This window comes from Lodderomyces elongisporus, chromosome 3 (genome assembly GCF_030384665.1).
Source record: "Lodderomyces elongisporus chromosome 3, complete sequence".
Taxonomy (NCBI): Eukaryota; Fungi; Ascomycota; class Pichiomycetes; order Serinales; family Debaryomycetaceae; genus Lodderomyces; species Lodderomyces elongisporus.
The window spans coordinates 456963-471818 of NC_083675.1; the positions used below are offsets into that span (position 1 = coordinate 456963).

Here is a 14856-nt window from a genome sequence, read left to right on the forward strand (position 1 = left end):
AAACCAACCAATAAACAAATACACTAACAAATACTTTTTCATTTTTTATTAATTTTTTGGGGGCGGAGGGGGGGGGGGGAAAACCAGAGGATCCCCCAAATTTTCTTCAAATAGAGTAATCAAATGAAAACAACAACTATTACCACAAGAGCAAAAATAAAACTAAAAAGGAAAAACATGCTCTATCGATAAGGTTATGAAGTGTTGAATCAATGTACAAATACGTCAACCCCAGTTTTATATTTCTGGTTATACGGAAATACCCGATTTGTTAATGACTCTGGTGCTTTGGAAAACACTCTAAATTTCTTTGCTTTTTCCCTTTACCTTTTTATTGTCTTTATTGTGTGTGTTTCCACCATGGGCAAGTACCTTCTGTATATTGCAACACCGGATAAATAGGATGCAACATCATTTGATTTATCGCCGACCGGTACAAAAAAAGAGTCAGTTCCCTTGCAACCAACCAATCAATCAATTAATCAGATAGAGGAAGGAACAAATATATTCCCAACAAACCGGTAATCTACACTATTCTTGGGTTCTGATCAAGATCGGAGATCAAAATCTACCCCATATCCTTAAATGGTGGGGTACACTGCACAGTGGGCTTAGTCCATTTGATAAAATCTACATTTGTCAAAGGCAAACACATGTAGATCTATTGACTTCTTTTCCGTGGCTTTCTCTATTCCTTTTCCTTTTCCTATCCTTTTCTTTCTTCATCTCTTCCTTTCACTCTATCTAAATCTCTTTTTTGTATAGATGAAACGAGGATAATATAAGAAAGGAGCGCCCCCAAATTCTCCAATTCCCCCACGATCCCCCACAATTCCCCAACTTGAACAACTTAGTTTTTGGGGGATCTCTCAGTTAAAAAAAAAAACGCGTGATGATGTTGTAGACTCTCATTAAGGCACAGCAATACAAATTTCTATTAGATGCAAAGTTGCAAAATAGCAAACGTTACGATGAGCAAGAGCTTGGCTTAGAGTATCTTTATTATTATCATCACCACCTTCATCATCATCATCATCAACCCTCCTTGCCTTGGGTTAGATACCTTGCAATTTAATTTAATTTAATTTACTTTATTTTTTACTTTTTGTTGAGCTAATTTATTTTAGTTATAGAGGCGAAATTGCAAATAAAGCCAAAAGAGAACAAAAGCAAAAACAAAAATAAAACAAGGAGGGAGTAAGAAGTGGGGAAGAAGACAAAAGTTAAGTTCTGGTAGAGGTTCAGCTATGGAAGAAACAATAGTAAAGTTGGTTCTCCTAACCATAGCTTTGCTTTAGAAAAAAAAGCAAAAAAAGAAAAAAGCAACAATAAATGGTTGATGGGTGTCATAATAAACAAAGCAAAACTCTGCACATCTACCGGTTGGAACAAGAGAAAAAAAAAACGGCTCCATAAAAAAGAGGTGAAACCAAAAAAGTGTAGACGTTCAGGAGTCCGAGTGAGCGCAATTGGAGGAATTTTTTTTTATTTTTTTTTGTACCTCCTGGTTAAGAGCCAGTACATGAAACAGCCTTTGTTCAATTTCATCAGAAATTTTTTTCTTCTTTGTATTTTGTATTATTGTGAAGTACAGAGTGAAGGAACAGAGACTCGATAACTTTCGCTTTCCTTGTCTCTCTCTGTTTAATTTTGGTTTTCTTTAATTTGGAGGATACAATGTGCCCCCAAATCATTCCATTATCTTTTGTTTTTTATCCCCAGTATCCAATACCACTTCCCCACAAAGGGTTCTCGAATATAAATAAACCATGAGATCTTGTTGATTTTGAATCCCATCAGTATCTTTGTTGTTTCATTTTTTTCTTTTTTTTTTGCATCATCACTCATCGATAAAAAAGTATTAATACTTCAACAACAACAACAACTACTACTACTACTGCACTCCTATTATATAGTATGTCTGACATTAAGCCAGTCACCTCATTTGGATCTGACAAGTTGGACGAAGTTTCGAGCGAAAGGTCTTCTGCAAACTCCTATAACAAGACACAAGATGCTATGACACCTAAAGACACCTCAACTAGTGCACAAGAGCAGAACAAGAAGAAAGGTTTCTTGCGTCACTTTAAGATGAAGAACATTTTCGAAAAAATTGAAGATAGACCCACACCCAAAGAAGTGTACAACTACCGTATTTATCTTACAGCAATCATGGCTTCAGCTGCTGCCATCATTATTGGTTACGATTCTGGTTTCATCGGAGGTGCCGTTGCGTTACCTGCTTTCGAAAAAGAGTTTGGTTTGGACGTTGCTCCCAACTCTGCATATATTATTTCAAATGTCATTTCGGTTTTCCATGTTGGATGTTTCTTTGGTTCTTTGTTCTCCTACCCTGCGTCATACTACCTTGGTAGAAGAATACCATTGATTGCTGCTGCTTTGTTGATTACTTTGGGCTCTGGTCTTATGCTTGCTGCCAACTCAGAAAGAGGATTAGGTCCTATCTACGCAGGTCGAGTGCTTGCTGGTTTAGCTGTTGGCTGTTCCACAAACTTGACTGTTGTTTATATTTCAGAGATTTCGCCACCAGCAATTAGAGGTCAGTTGACTGCCAGTTATGAGATTGGATGGAGAGTTGGTGATCTCGTTGGTTTCTGGATCAACTATGGTGTCGACTCTACATTGCCAGAGGGAAAGAGCCAATGGTATATCCCATTTGCTATTCAATTGATCCCCAGTGGATTGTTTTTACTCGGTAGTATCTTTATGAAGGAAAGTCCCAGATGGTTGATGCAGGTTGGCAAATACGAAAAGGCAGTTGAGAATCTTACCTGGTTTAGACAATTGCCAGAAACAGACGAGTACATCATTTACGAGATTAACCAATGTAAAGAGTCTATTGAAGAACAACGTGCCAAGGTTGGTTTGGGTATCATGGATCCATTCTATGAGGTTTTCTTCCGTAACTGGAACTTGTTATACCGTTTGTTCATTACCGTTATGTTGTTTTTGTTTTGTAACTTTATGGGTATCCAAGCAATCAACTACTACTCGCCCAAATTGTTCAAGGGTCTTGGTGTCCAAGGTACCAATGCGTCATTGTTTTCCACTGGTATGTTTGGTGTTGTGAAATTCATCTGTACATTTATCTACATTCTTTTCATTGTTGATACATATGGAAGAAGAAAAGCATTTATGTGTTCTTCAGCACTTTGCTCGGTATGTTTCTGGTACATTGGCGCATACTTGAAGATCAATGATCCTACCAAGCCGGGTGTAAGTGCTGGGCCAGGGGGTAAGGCAGCTATTGGATTTATGTACATTTGGATTGCGTCCTTTATCACTGCTTGGTCGGGTGGTCCATTTGTTGTTGGTGCCGAAGTGTTTGATCAGAATATTAGATCCTTTGTGCAAGCAATCAATGCGGCAATGTCATGGGTGGCCATTTTCGTTATGTCGAGATGGACGCAGAATATGATTGCAACCATGTCGTATGGTATTTATTTCTTCTTTGCTAGTCTTGCAGTGGCGCTGATTCCATTTGTCTACTTTATGTTGCCAGAGACCAAGGGTATTGCTTTGGAAGATATGGACAAGTTGTTCAATAGAAAGATTCCAGCTAGAAAGGCGCACAAGATTGTGTTGAACAATGTGAGACACGAGACGGAGGAAATTTTCCATGAGAACCACGAGCACGGTTTGTTCAGCATGGCTGATAACAAGCCAGAGACAGAGAATGTCGAGCACTTGTTTGAAAGTGACAAGGAGAAAGTTTGAGAGTGGATATGTTCTAGAGGTTGGTTGTTGATGAAAAGAAAAAGAAAAAGAAAAAGAAAAAAACTGGTTAAAGTTATAATCATTTCTAATTTTCTTTCTTTTTTCCTTTTTTCTATTTTTTTTTCTCAATCGGGCGTTTGGGTCAAAGGCTGGTTCTCTGACCAAAGACGTGTACTTATTAGTCATTAATGAATGTTATTGAAAGATTTGCGAACTTTTATATTTCTATTTTTTTCAAACTTTGCTGTAGCCTGCCTCTTTTGTTTTGAAATTGTTCTTTATTGTTCTTTTTCAATTACATGTACTCTTGCAATTTCATATTCATATTTTGCATGCTATTAATGTTCATTCTTTCAGTGTCTTTCCCTAGTTAAAACCCTCTCTATAAAATAACATAAGCGTGTTTTTTGCAAATAATAATGACGAGGCTTATCGTGGACAATTGTTAGCACGAGAATCTACCTCTACAGTGTACACAAATTGTGTATAAATTGTGTTGTTGTTCTTTTCTTTTTTTGTGTAAGTTCAAAATACAATAAAGTATCAGAGTTGCAAATCGCTTTAAGCATTTGCGCTTTGTTGTTCTTTTTTTCTTTTTCAATTTATTTATTTTCATGTTGATGATTACTCATCCAAAAGGCACCATCAAGACAAAGCAGTTTACTGTTTTGCAATATATTGTTTTAATTGCTTGTTGTAATTTATTAATGAATGTGGTTTGCTATGCTAGTTGAACCTGGTGCTGACATTTAGAAAAGAGCCACTGTTTCTTTTAAAGTTTCTCCTAATTTTCTTTTTTGGGGTTCTACACAATCTGGGTTTTTATGTATGAGAATTTGAATTGCTTGATTGATTGGGTATGAAAAAAAGAGTCTTTCCTTTTCATTTTTTTGGTTTCCGATTTGTCATAACTTAGACTAGTTTATATGATCTGCAGCTATATGATTCACGAATTGGCCAGAAATGTTGTGTTAGCATGTTTTATTACTGATGTTTTAATAAAAATATGAAAAACACACTTGATAGTTTTTTTCCCTTTTTTTTGGAATCTTGGTATATACGAGAAATCCATAGTTCAGTTGTAAGGTCTTTCACAAACAGACAGTTTAAGAGCCGCTAGCAATTTTGGGTAGTTTTGGGATATATAGATGGAAATTGTTGGAACAAGAGATGAAGAAATATCAAAGATGAGTTTTTTGGGGGATGAGAGGGGGGGGGAGAGAGAGAAGAGGAACAGGAAGAGGTTATTACTCCATTGTGCTTTGTGTATGATTAATTTATACTTCCTTATATTGTCTTTTCCTTTTGGTTTATTGGATAAAGAATAAGTATAGCTCTATTTCATCACGAGTAATGGTGTTAATACTGCTGTTCAACTATCGCTCCTACTAATACTGGTGATACACTCTCACCAGAAGAGAAAAAAAAAAAGTAAAATATACTTTGATTACTCATCCATGCACTCTTTCGTATAATTCCTTTTTTTTTTTTATTTTTATATACTTTTTGAGATATCCAAACACTTATTCATTGATTTACATACTCTCTAAGTAGAATTGATTCCATAGCCGTGTGAGATGCTAATTGGCAAAAACAAGGGGAGTAGGAAAAGGAATAGCAGTACTTTAATTTCCGTTTTTTATATTGAATTTTCCATTTTCGTAGCTAACGATACTTGTTTTTATTTGTCATGACTTCTTTTTTTTTTTCTTTTTTTTTTTAATTTTATTATTGCAAAATCAAACATAAAGTAAATATAAAAAAAGAAAGATGGTTAATAAACAAGTATATAGAAACAGGCTGACTAATAAGCTATATCCTTGTTTGCAATTCAATTGAGTTATAAGGATTGCTAAAAGTATAAAAGGTGGGTGCAAATTCTCCTTTTCCACCACCCACAAGCATTCACTACTACTTCACTAGCAATTAATTCTTAATAGAAGAAGCAAGTTTATTACAAATCTATACTATCTAGTTGCACCTACACCAAGCAAAACCAAAGAAAAGTGAAACTACAATTGAAACAATGTCGAGTTTAAAGAAAACAGAATCATACAATGAATCAATTAGATCTACCACATCAACATTGAACACCATCAAAACTAAGTCTCAAAGTTTGTTGGAGAAGTTAAAGAGTACAAAGACAGGTACGAAGACAGGTACAAAGAAGAATGTAGGAGAAAACGGTATGAATTCAGGTACACAATCAGAAGCAAGAGCTACTTATTTTGCATTGAGATAGTATTTGAGGAAGGGAAAGATGAGGGTAAAGGAAGCTAGACCAGATGCAAAGAGTATACCAATTGGGCTGGATCCCAAAGGTTTGGTGAAGAGGGGATAATAATAATATAAGGCAATAACAAAGGAGTAGAAGAGAAAAAGAAAGATCATAATGGAAAAAAAAAAAACACGGAGACGGGGGGAACGGAGGATGGAAATGGAGGATGGAAACGGAGGATGATAACGGAGGATGGAAACGGAGGATGGAAACGGAGAATTGGAAAAGAGGTTGACTATTCATAATCCTCCTCCACATCCACTCCAAAAGTCGGACCCAATAAATTTATTTTGTTTTACATTCTTACAGTTTGCTTGTATTCAACTTCTTATCCCTTATTGAGAGTTAACTTTATAGATTACACCTTTATTTATGTACTTTCATTGTTCAATCAAGTCCACCATCTATTCTGCTTAAAACACAAACTGTAGAACAAATTGTAGAACAAACTGTAGAACAAATTGTAACAAAAGCTGTAACACTTATTTTAAACCTTGTAATCTTTTTGTTCCTAACTATTTAGCCAAACAATTGGCCACAATTTTTGATTTCACACCTCCCCTCTCAACATCAGTTTATTTTGCCAAGTCTTGTCCTGGCCATATTTTTTACGAAGACTAATGTTTCAGCCGCACAGAGTACAGATCTACTAAAAACATTTTGCACGTGCTTATGGTCCTAAACTACTACACCAAGTGAAGATGAATCGATAAACTCCCCCCCTTTTTTTTTTTTTGTTTTTTTTGGTATTCCTTTCTATCTTTATTTATTCTCTGCTTAAATGTCTTTCTTCGCAAAAGAGATGCCCCGGATTGCCGGATCTTTTGTTTAAAACACACATACAGACAAAAGTCAATTGTTTGAGTTTTGAAACGGGGAAAAAACAAATTACAGAAACTGGGGATAGACAAGTTTCTTTATTTTCTTAAAGAATAGGAGAAAGGAAGAACCAATCAAGAGGACTCTACTTGGTCTCATAACTCAAAAATTCCTCATTCTACAATTTCTATCGCTTATAAGCAACTCTTTCTTTTTCTATATAACCGAAAATAGAGCCCAACAATAACCTTTTCTCTCCCCCGTTCTTCTCCCCTCTGTTGCCGATACAATAAGTTTTTTCTCGTTTCTCTCTACTTTAAATTTTTCTATTTTTTTATTTTTTTATTTTTTATTTTTTTATTTTTTTATTTTTTTCCATACTTTCTTTCACGGGTTTCTCCGCTCGTCCCTGCGAGTCTGTACTCCGCAAACATTACTCATACACTTTTTTTTTCTTCAACTACATCTTGCTGATTCTGATTTTTTTCCTTTCCCTTTTTAATTCTTTTACTAAAACAAACTTGGGGAACAAAATAAATTAATACCAGTTGACCTCTTTTTCTTTTTCTTTTTCTTTTGCATTTCCCTTTTCCTTTTTTTTTTCCATCTTTCAACTATCCACGTTATCAATGTCATCATCAACATCAAATAGCTTTCACGAGGATTCAGAAAACGGCCAAGAGTCGGTGTTGGAATTCGAAAGATTGGAATCCACATTGCCTCCTGCATTGAGGAGATCTGCATCTTCATTGCTTGAAGTTATCCAGTCGAATGGTACTCCCCCAGCATCACCAAGCGACCCACAAACCCATGATGCCTCAATCCAATCGCCAGTGCCACAACATCTCAGAGACTTGCCACACCAACAAGTGCCAGTATACCAAACAGTCCCAGGAAGAAACACTGCTCCTACACCAAACTTGAAAGACAAGAGCCACCGCCAACATGTGATCAATAAGCTTTCCAAATCAGAAAACGGAAGAGAAGCATCACCCATCCCAATACCAAAACCAAAATTCAACGAAAACATTTATAAGCCGGCAATGAACTCTAAACAATCCTCAACCGGAGTGTTGTGGGCCACAGAAAGAGCCCAAGAGTATGGTTACGACTCTGAGCACGTTGGAGAATGGGCAAATTTGGGTCAAGGTGCACCAGAACACGGTGACACCATTCCAGGCTCATTCCCCAGACCCAAAACCATTCTGGTCCCTGATGCCTCAAAAGAGTATGCTCCAACTGCCGGTATAAAGCAATTGCGAGAAGCGGTGGCCAACTACTACAATGTGACATATAGACAGAATAAGCAGAGCAAGTACACATACAAAAATGTATGTATTGTTCCCGGAGGCAGAGCAGGTTTAACAAGAATTGCCTCAATCATCAGTGACTGCTACTTGTCCTTCTTCCTTCCAGATTATACTGCATACGCAGAGATGTTATCGTTGTTTAAGAACTTTTCGCCCATCCCAGTGCCATTGAAAGAAGCAGACAATTACGAAATGCATTTAAAGATGATCAAGGAGGAATTGACACGTGGTGTTAGTGCACTTCTCACATCGAATCCAAGAAACCCAACTGGCCGTTGCATGAAGCCAGAACAATTGCAACTATTACACCAAATGTGTCGAGAAAAGTGTCTCTTGATTATGGATGAGTTTTATTCCCATTATTACTATGACGATGGATGTACTGGTTCCTCAATAAGTTCAGCTGAATACGTTGAAGATGTCAACCGTGACCCAGTACTCATCCTCAATGGTCTCACAAAGGCATTCAGATTACCAGGCTGGAGAATATGTTGGATTCTCGGCCCCGAAGAATATATCAACAACTTGTCCTCAGCAGGTTCCTTCCTCGATGGAGGATCCAACGCTCCTTTCCAATACGTTGCCATTGACTTTCTCGAGCCATTAAAGGTCAAGAATGAAATGCGCGCATTACAACTCCACTTTAAGATGAAGCGTGACTACATCATTGGAAGATTATCAAAGATGGGCTTCCATTTCAATGAAAAGAATACACCAAACTCAACATTCTACCTCTGGTTGAACTTGTCGCATTTGCCTGGGAAATTAAGCAACTGTCTTGGATTCTTCCATGAATGTTTGCACGAAAAAGTGATTGTTGTTCCAGGCTTTTTCTTCTTAATCAACCCACAGAACTTGAGCCACTTGGAAGAAGTTATCTGGTATAATTACGTAAGAATCAGTTACGGCCCTGAGTTACACCATTTGGAGAATGGTATGGACGGCATTGAAAGGATATTACATAGATTTGGCTGCTTGCCATACGACTTGAAAGAGTAATAATAAACAAACAAAAATTAGGAGAAACATTGAAAAAAAAGAAAAAAGAAAAAAAACAACCAAAAACTAAAACTAAAAGCGGTAAAGACTCTAAGTATGGAAAGGAATATGGAAATAAATGGGCTGTCATTATATGTTACTATATATGTATATGTTTTCTGATGTAGTTGGTTGGTTGGTTAATAATTGAAGAGAAAATGCGGGGGAGAATACGTTTTGTTGAGGGTACCGCGTAAGTAATTAACCTAGGCTCCAGAAAGCAAAAAAAAAAAATAATATTATATATTTATATATTTATATTAAAAAAAGAAAATTTATAAAAAGCGCAAACCAAATTAGCAACAGATTTTCCTTTCCCTATTTTCTTTCCTTTCCCCCCCCCTTTTTTCTCTTGATCTTATATTCAATTCATAAACCAACAATAACAGCATAGTGTTAAAAATTTAAAAGAAGTTATAGAGATGGAAGAAGAATTGGCTATAGAGGATCTACCGAGATTGACTGGAACAGTGTCTCTGAATAATGGACTCTTGCATTCAATCTATAATGAAACCACTGTATTCAAGATACTCCGATGGTCGTTGGTTGAGATCCCTAAATACATTCTCAAGCTCATGTCCAAAAACCTTGAGATTAACTTGAACGTATCGTCAATCTTGATAATAACATTGTTGATAGCAGCCGGGATCTTGGTCATTGTGCGATACAAGTTTCTCACCGGCTATTCCGAGGATATTAAAAAAGGCGGCAGCAATGCCAACACCAAGGCATTGGGCCAACAAAGTACAAACTACCCCAAGTCGACATCGTCTGGTCTCTTTGTTGAAAAGAGCAAGGACAAGAAGCCAAGCAACTACCTCGACGAGTTCCTCATGGCAATCAAGGTATTTGGGTACTTGGACAAACAAGTTTTTCACGAATTGACGAAAAGCATGACGACACAGAAATTGTCGCGCGACGAAGTCATGTGTCTTGATGAAAAGATTGGATTTCTGATTGTGGTAGAGGGAACTGCTCAAGTGTATACCAAGGTGACGAAAAAGAGTAATCGAAACAAGTATGATGAACTCGGCCAAAATGGAAGGGACGAGGGAGAAGAAGCTGATGAAGATGATGAAGAAGAAGAAAAAGAAGTAGGAGATGATGGTGATGATGAAATGGACGTAGAAGCAATGAGAAATAGAGGCAATGGCACAAAGAATGGGAAAATGCATGGGCTAGATACTGACAATTTTGAAGAGAATGATGATTTTCTTAAACTCGGCGAGCAAAATTACCAGTTGCTCAATGAAGTGAAAAGCGGTGCTGCATTGAGCTCGCTAATATCTACACTAGACTTGTTCAAGCCTCTCAAGTCGGAATCGACACTGACACCACTTGACTCTATGGGCAGTGGCGTGTCATTAAACCTTGACTACTTGGACAGAGCTGGCGCTAGATTAAAAGCTCTTGAGAATGACAGCGATGCCGATACAAGAGACTCAACGTATCCAGATATTATAGTTCGACCAAAAAAGAAAAAGCACAGTGACACAATCACCGTTGCCATTATCCCGCAGTCAGCTTTTGAAAGGGTGCAAATGAAGTACCCCAAATCCACGTCGCATATAGTGACCATGGTATTAACCAGATTGTATAAAGTAACAATGACCACAATCCACAACTATCTTGGACTCACTGGTGAGATCTTCAAGCTGGAAATTGAATTGAACAAGTCGTGTGAGTTGGGTTTACCAAGGTACTTGGTAGATGGATTGATTGAAAGGTTGAGCCAAGGAGGCAGCAACGAGAGGAAACAACAGGCCAAACATTTCCGAAGAAGTCCCCTCGAGAGGACGCAATCGAGATACGTGTTACTAAACTCACGTGTAAAGAGTAATAATCCCGGGGATTTGCTTTCCTCTGTGCCGATTTCTCGTGATGATCCTAAATTAAGAGTCAACAAGTCATCAGCACCTACGTTGGTTGATGGAAGCAACAGAATAAACTTTACAGATAATATTGAAGAAACTGAGGAAAACTCGTTGAGGATTGCCATAATTGAAAACATTTTCAAAATCGTGGGCATTAATGAAGCGCAAAACTTGCCACACGAACAAGCTCCGTTTAGAAGTTTGAATTCCTCGGCAAATAGTTCCTCTATAGCTTTAAACAGTCCTGGATACTTTTCACCAAACTTACCAGCTACAACTGGAAGACACCACAATGTGCTCAAGTTTAGTTCCAATGACTCGTTGATGAACACAATTAGTCTTTCACAGCTAAAGTCGCAAAAAACACACTCTATAAGCCGGGGATCAACAACCCAGAAACAACTATACAAAAGAAGGAACCCAATAACCGAGATGAATATCAAGGATGCATTTGCAAAAGTGATGGAACTCAAGTACATTGAACCAAACACCACGGTGGTGCAGCAAAACTCGGTATTTTGCGGTCTCTATTATGTCATTAACGGTTCTTTAGAGGTTCACTATAAGCAAGCCGAGACTTATTCGAAATCGGCAACTTCAAAACACGTGTACACGGTTGGTGCTGGAGGAATTGCAGGCTACATGTCGTGCGTTGTGGGATTTCGTTCTTTGGTTTCGATAAAGACGCCTAAAAAGACAGGAGCAGTTGTTGCCTATATTGCCAAAAATGATTATAATCAGTTGCTTGATAAATTCTATTTCTTGCAGCTCCCAATGGCTACGAAGCTAAAGAGTTTGTTATCAAAGCAGGTGATGACTATAGACTATGCGCTAGAATGGTGCCATATACCTGCAGGAAATGTGCTTTGTTCGCAAGGTGATTTGGCAAATGGGTTTCATGTTGTGTTGAGTGGTAGATTCAGAGTAGTTCGTAAGGAAAAGAGAAAGGGCTCAAATAGAGACGAAGTCAAGGTACTCGGCGAGTATGGACATGGTGAATCCATTGGTGAAGTTGAAGTGCTTACAGCCTCAAGACGGTCCAACTCACTAATAGCAGTGAGAGACTCTGAGACGGCAAGGATCCCAAGAACATTGTTTGAGATTCTTTCCTTTCAAAATCCTTCAATTATGGTTAAAGTGTCTCGACTTGTAGCGTCAAAGGTGCTTTCTTCGGAAAAGACCTTGAGTCAAGCAACGCATAGTTTCATCACTTCCAGCAGCAATGAGAGTTTCATCTCGGCAGATTACAAAACTATTACAATACTACCAACGGTTTCAGGATTGCCAGTTCGTGATTTTGCCGATAAGCTAGTGCATTCATTAAAGGCTATTGGCCGCAATGTTATAGCATTGGATCAAGCGCTGACTTTGACACATTTAGGAAGGCATGCTTTTGATGAGAGTTTGGTGAGATTGAAATTGTCTGGGTACTTTGCATACTTGGAAGAAGAATACGAAACGGTGGTATATATCTGTGATACACCAGTGCAGTCAAACTGGACGTCAACATGTATCTCGCAAGGAGATTGTGTATTGTTGCTTGCTGATGCTGACGATCAATATACGGCATCATCAGTCGGCGAGTATGAGCAGTTGTTGATAAAGATGAAAACCACAGCACGAACTGATTTGTGCTTGATCCATCAAGAAAAATTTGTTGTTTCTGGATCCACAAGTCGTTGGTTGAAGAATAGAATGTGGGTGCAAGGCCATCATCACATACAGATGTACATTGAACGTAATAATGAGACCATTGGGCCTGGAAAAAAGTCGTTCATCAATGAGATGGCTGCAAAGTTTGTGCAAAACAAATCTTTGATCTCCAAATTTGAAGAGGCAAGAAGCAAAGCTTTGAGTTGGAGAAGAGAAGAGCAGCTGAAGGACTTGACCTTGGGGTCTCACAAGAGTGATTTCTTGCGTTTAGCCAGAATCCTCTCGAACGAAGCGGTAGGACTTGTGCTCGGCGGTGGAGGATCAAGAGGAATATCCCACGTTGGTGTTGTGACGGCACTCGAGAGACACGGAATACCGGTTGATCTTATTGGCGGTACATCAATAGGATCATTTGTTGGTGGTCTCTATGCTAAGGACTACAATATTGTATCTATCTATGGGCGAGCAAAGAAGTTCTCCAAGCGAGTATCATCAGTCTGGCGTATGATTTTTGACCTTACATACCCCGTGACTTCGTACATTACAGGATACGAGTTTAATAGAGGTATCTGGAAAGTGTTTGGCTTTACCGAGATTGAAGACTTTTGGATCAAATATTTCTGCAACTCAACAAACATTACAAATTCAACGATGGATATTCACGAGTCAGGATACGCATGGCGCTTTATTCGTGCTTCAATGTCTCTTGCGGGGTTGCTCCCACCCATAGCCTTCAAAGGATGTATGCTTCTTGATGGCGGATATTTGGACAATCTACCAGTGATGGAGATGAAGCGTCGTGGTGCCAAGCATATCTTTGCAGTTGACGTTGGTTCAGTTGATGACCGTACCCCAATGGACTATGGTGATACCTTGAGTGGATTTTGGGTCGTATTCAACAAGTGGAATCCATTCTCGAAGCACCCCAATGTTCCAAACATGATGGATATCCAGTTGCGTTTGGCATATGTCGCCAGTGTTAACGCCTTAGAAGAGGCGAAAAGGACGCCAGGTGTTTATTACTTGCGTCCACCAATTGATAACTATGCAACATTGGACTTTGGGAAATTCGATGAGATATACCAAGTTGGATTAGGGTATGCGGACAAGTTGTTCACTGAATGGGAGAATAAGAAGCAATTGCCGGAGATTGCTGGATTTGTGAAAAGGGATGGCATGCAAAATGGTGGAGAGAGGATCAAAATGTACAGAAGAAACACAATGTAGATGAATAAAAGAAACAAACATAAAAATAAAAGTACAACAGATGGGATAGTAGAATAGAAGAAACAAAAAGTAAAAAAAAAAATACATAGATAAATAAATAAATAGATAAACGTTTTTAATAAATTGCATTATTTAGAACAATAAAAAGAGGCAGAAAAAAATAGATAAAATGAAAGACAAAAAGACAAAAAAAAAACAAACAAAACAATCCATTAATCTAGACTCTAGTAAAATTTAGTTTTCTTTGGCCACCAACGCCTGTATTATGTCCAATAAATCCATCCAGGTTCGTCGACACCTCAGCGAGCGATTTGTAAAATTTAATGACTTTAGGGTGGGACCTTACTTTGAACGCGTTAAAGTTGAGTACTTGCAATCCTTCTCTAGACGTGGCCCTTGATAATGCCACATACGATTGACCAGTTTCAAATACTTTTTTCAAGTCGACTTTTACTTTTGTCAATGTCTGTCCCTGCGACTTGTGGATTGATAGTGACCATGCAAGCATTAATGGGAATTGAGTCCTCGAGACAAGTACATGCCCATCTTCATCCTCTACTGTCCATTCTTCCGGCTCAACTAGTACAATCCTAGTGTTGACACCATCAGGGGCAAGAAACTTGACAAGCGGGAACTTTCGATCTTTAAAGTCACCTTTCAAGTCATCATGTAGTTTAGACTTGCGCTCTGCTTTCTGCTCCTCTTCCTCACTCAAGTTTTTCTGAGTAAGCGAACCTGTGGTAACAGCACTAAACTCATCGTCGTTGAAAACAAAATCTTTCAACTTACCATTTTCATCTAATGCAGGTTCAGCACCAGCACCAGCACCAGCACCAGCACCAGAACCAGTTTCTGGGCCAAATGCTTTCATATACGTATCCTTATCCATAAAATCAATTATAGTACCCAATGACCCATT

At 38.2% G+C, this 14856-nt stretch overlaps 4 protein-coding genes across 4 annotated transcripts; all 4 read left to right on the forward strand. All coding sequences in view use genetic code 12, as the record gives it.

Annotated features, from left to right (window-relative positions):
- Positions 1–1917: 1917 nt before the first annotated feature.
- PVL30_002495 (uncharacterized protein) lies at positions 1918–3738 on the forward strand (the record flags this gene model as incomplete). The annotated part of the gene is made up of 1 exon (XM_001523499.2): positions 1918–3738. One exon carries the CDS (start codon positions 1918–1920, stop codon positions 3736–3738), a length of 1821 nt encoding a protein of 606 aa, XP_001523549.2.
- Positions 3739–5764: 2026 nt separating this feature from the next.
- Positions 5765–5980, forward strand: PVL30_002496 (uncharacterized protein; the record flags this gene model as incomplete). The annotated part of the gene is made up of 1 exon (XM_061119370.1): positions 5765–5980. One exon carries the CDS (start codon positions 5765–5767, stop codon positions 5978–5980), a length of 216 nt encoding a protein of 71 aa, XP_060975353.1.
- A 1484-nt stretch (positions 5981–7464) lies between these two features.
- PVL30_002497 (uncharacterized protein) lies at positions 7465–9144 on the forward strand (the record flags this gene model as incomplete). The annotated part of the gene is made up of 1 exon (XM_001523500.2): positions 7465–9144. One exon carries the CDS (start codon positions 7465–7467, stop codon positions 9142–9144), a length of 1680 nt encoding a protein of 559 aa, XP_001523550.2.
- Positions 9145–9605: 461 nt separating this feature from the next.
- Positions 9606–13937, forward strand: NTE1 (phosphatidylcholine and lysophosphatidylcholine phospholipase; the record flags this gene model as incomplete). The annotated part of the gene is made up of 1 exon (XM_001523501.1): positions 9606–13937. The coding sequence occupies one exon, from the start codon at positions 9606–9608 to the stop codon at positions 13935–13937; it is 4332 nt and encodes a 1443-aa protein (XP_001523551.2).
- Between the last annotated feature and the right edge of the window lie 919 nt (positions 13938–14856).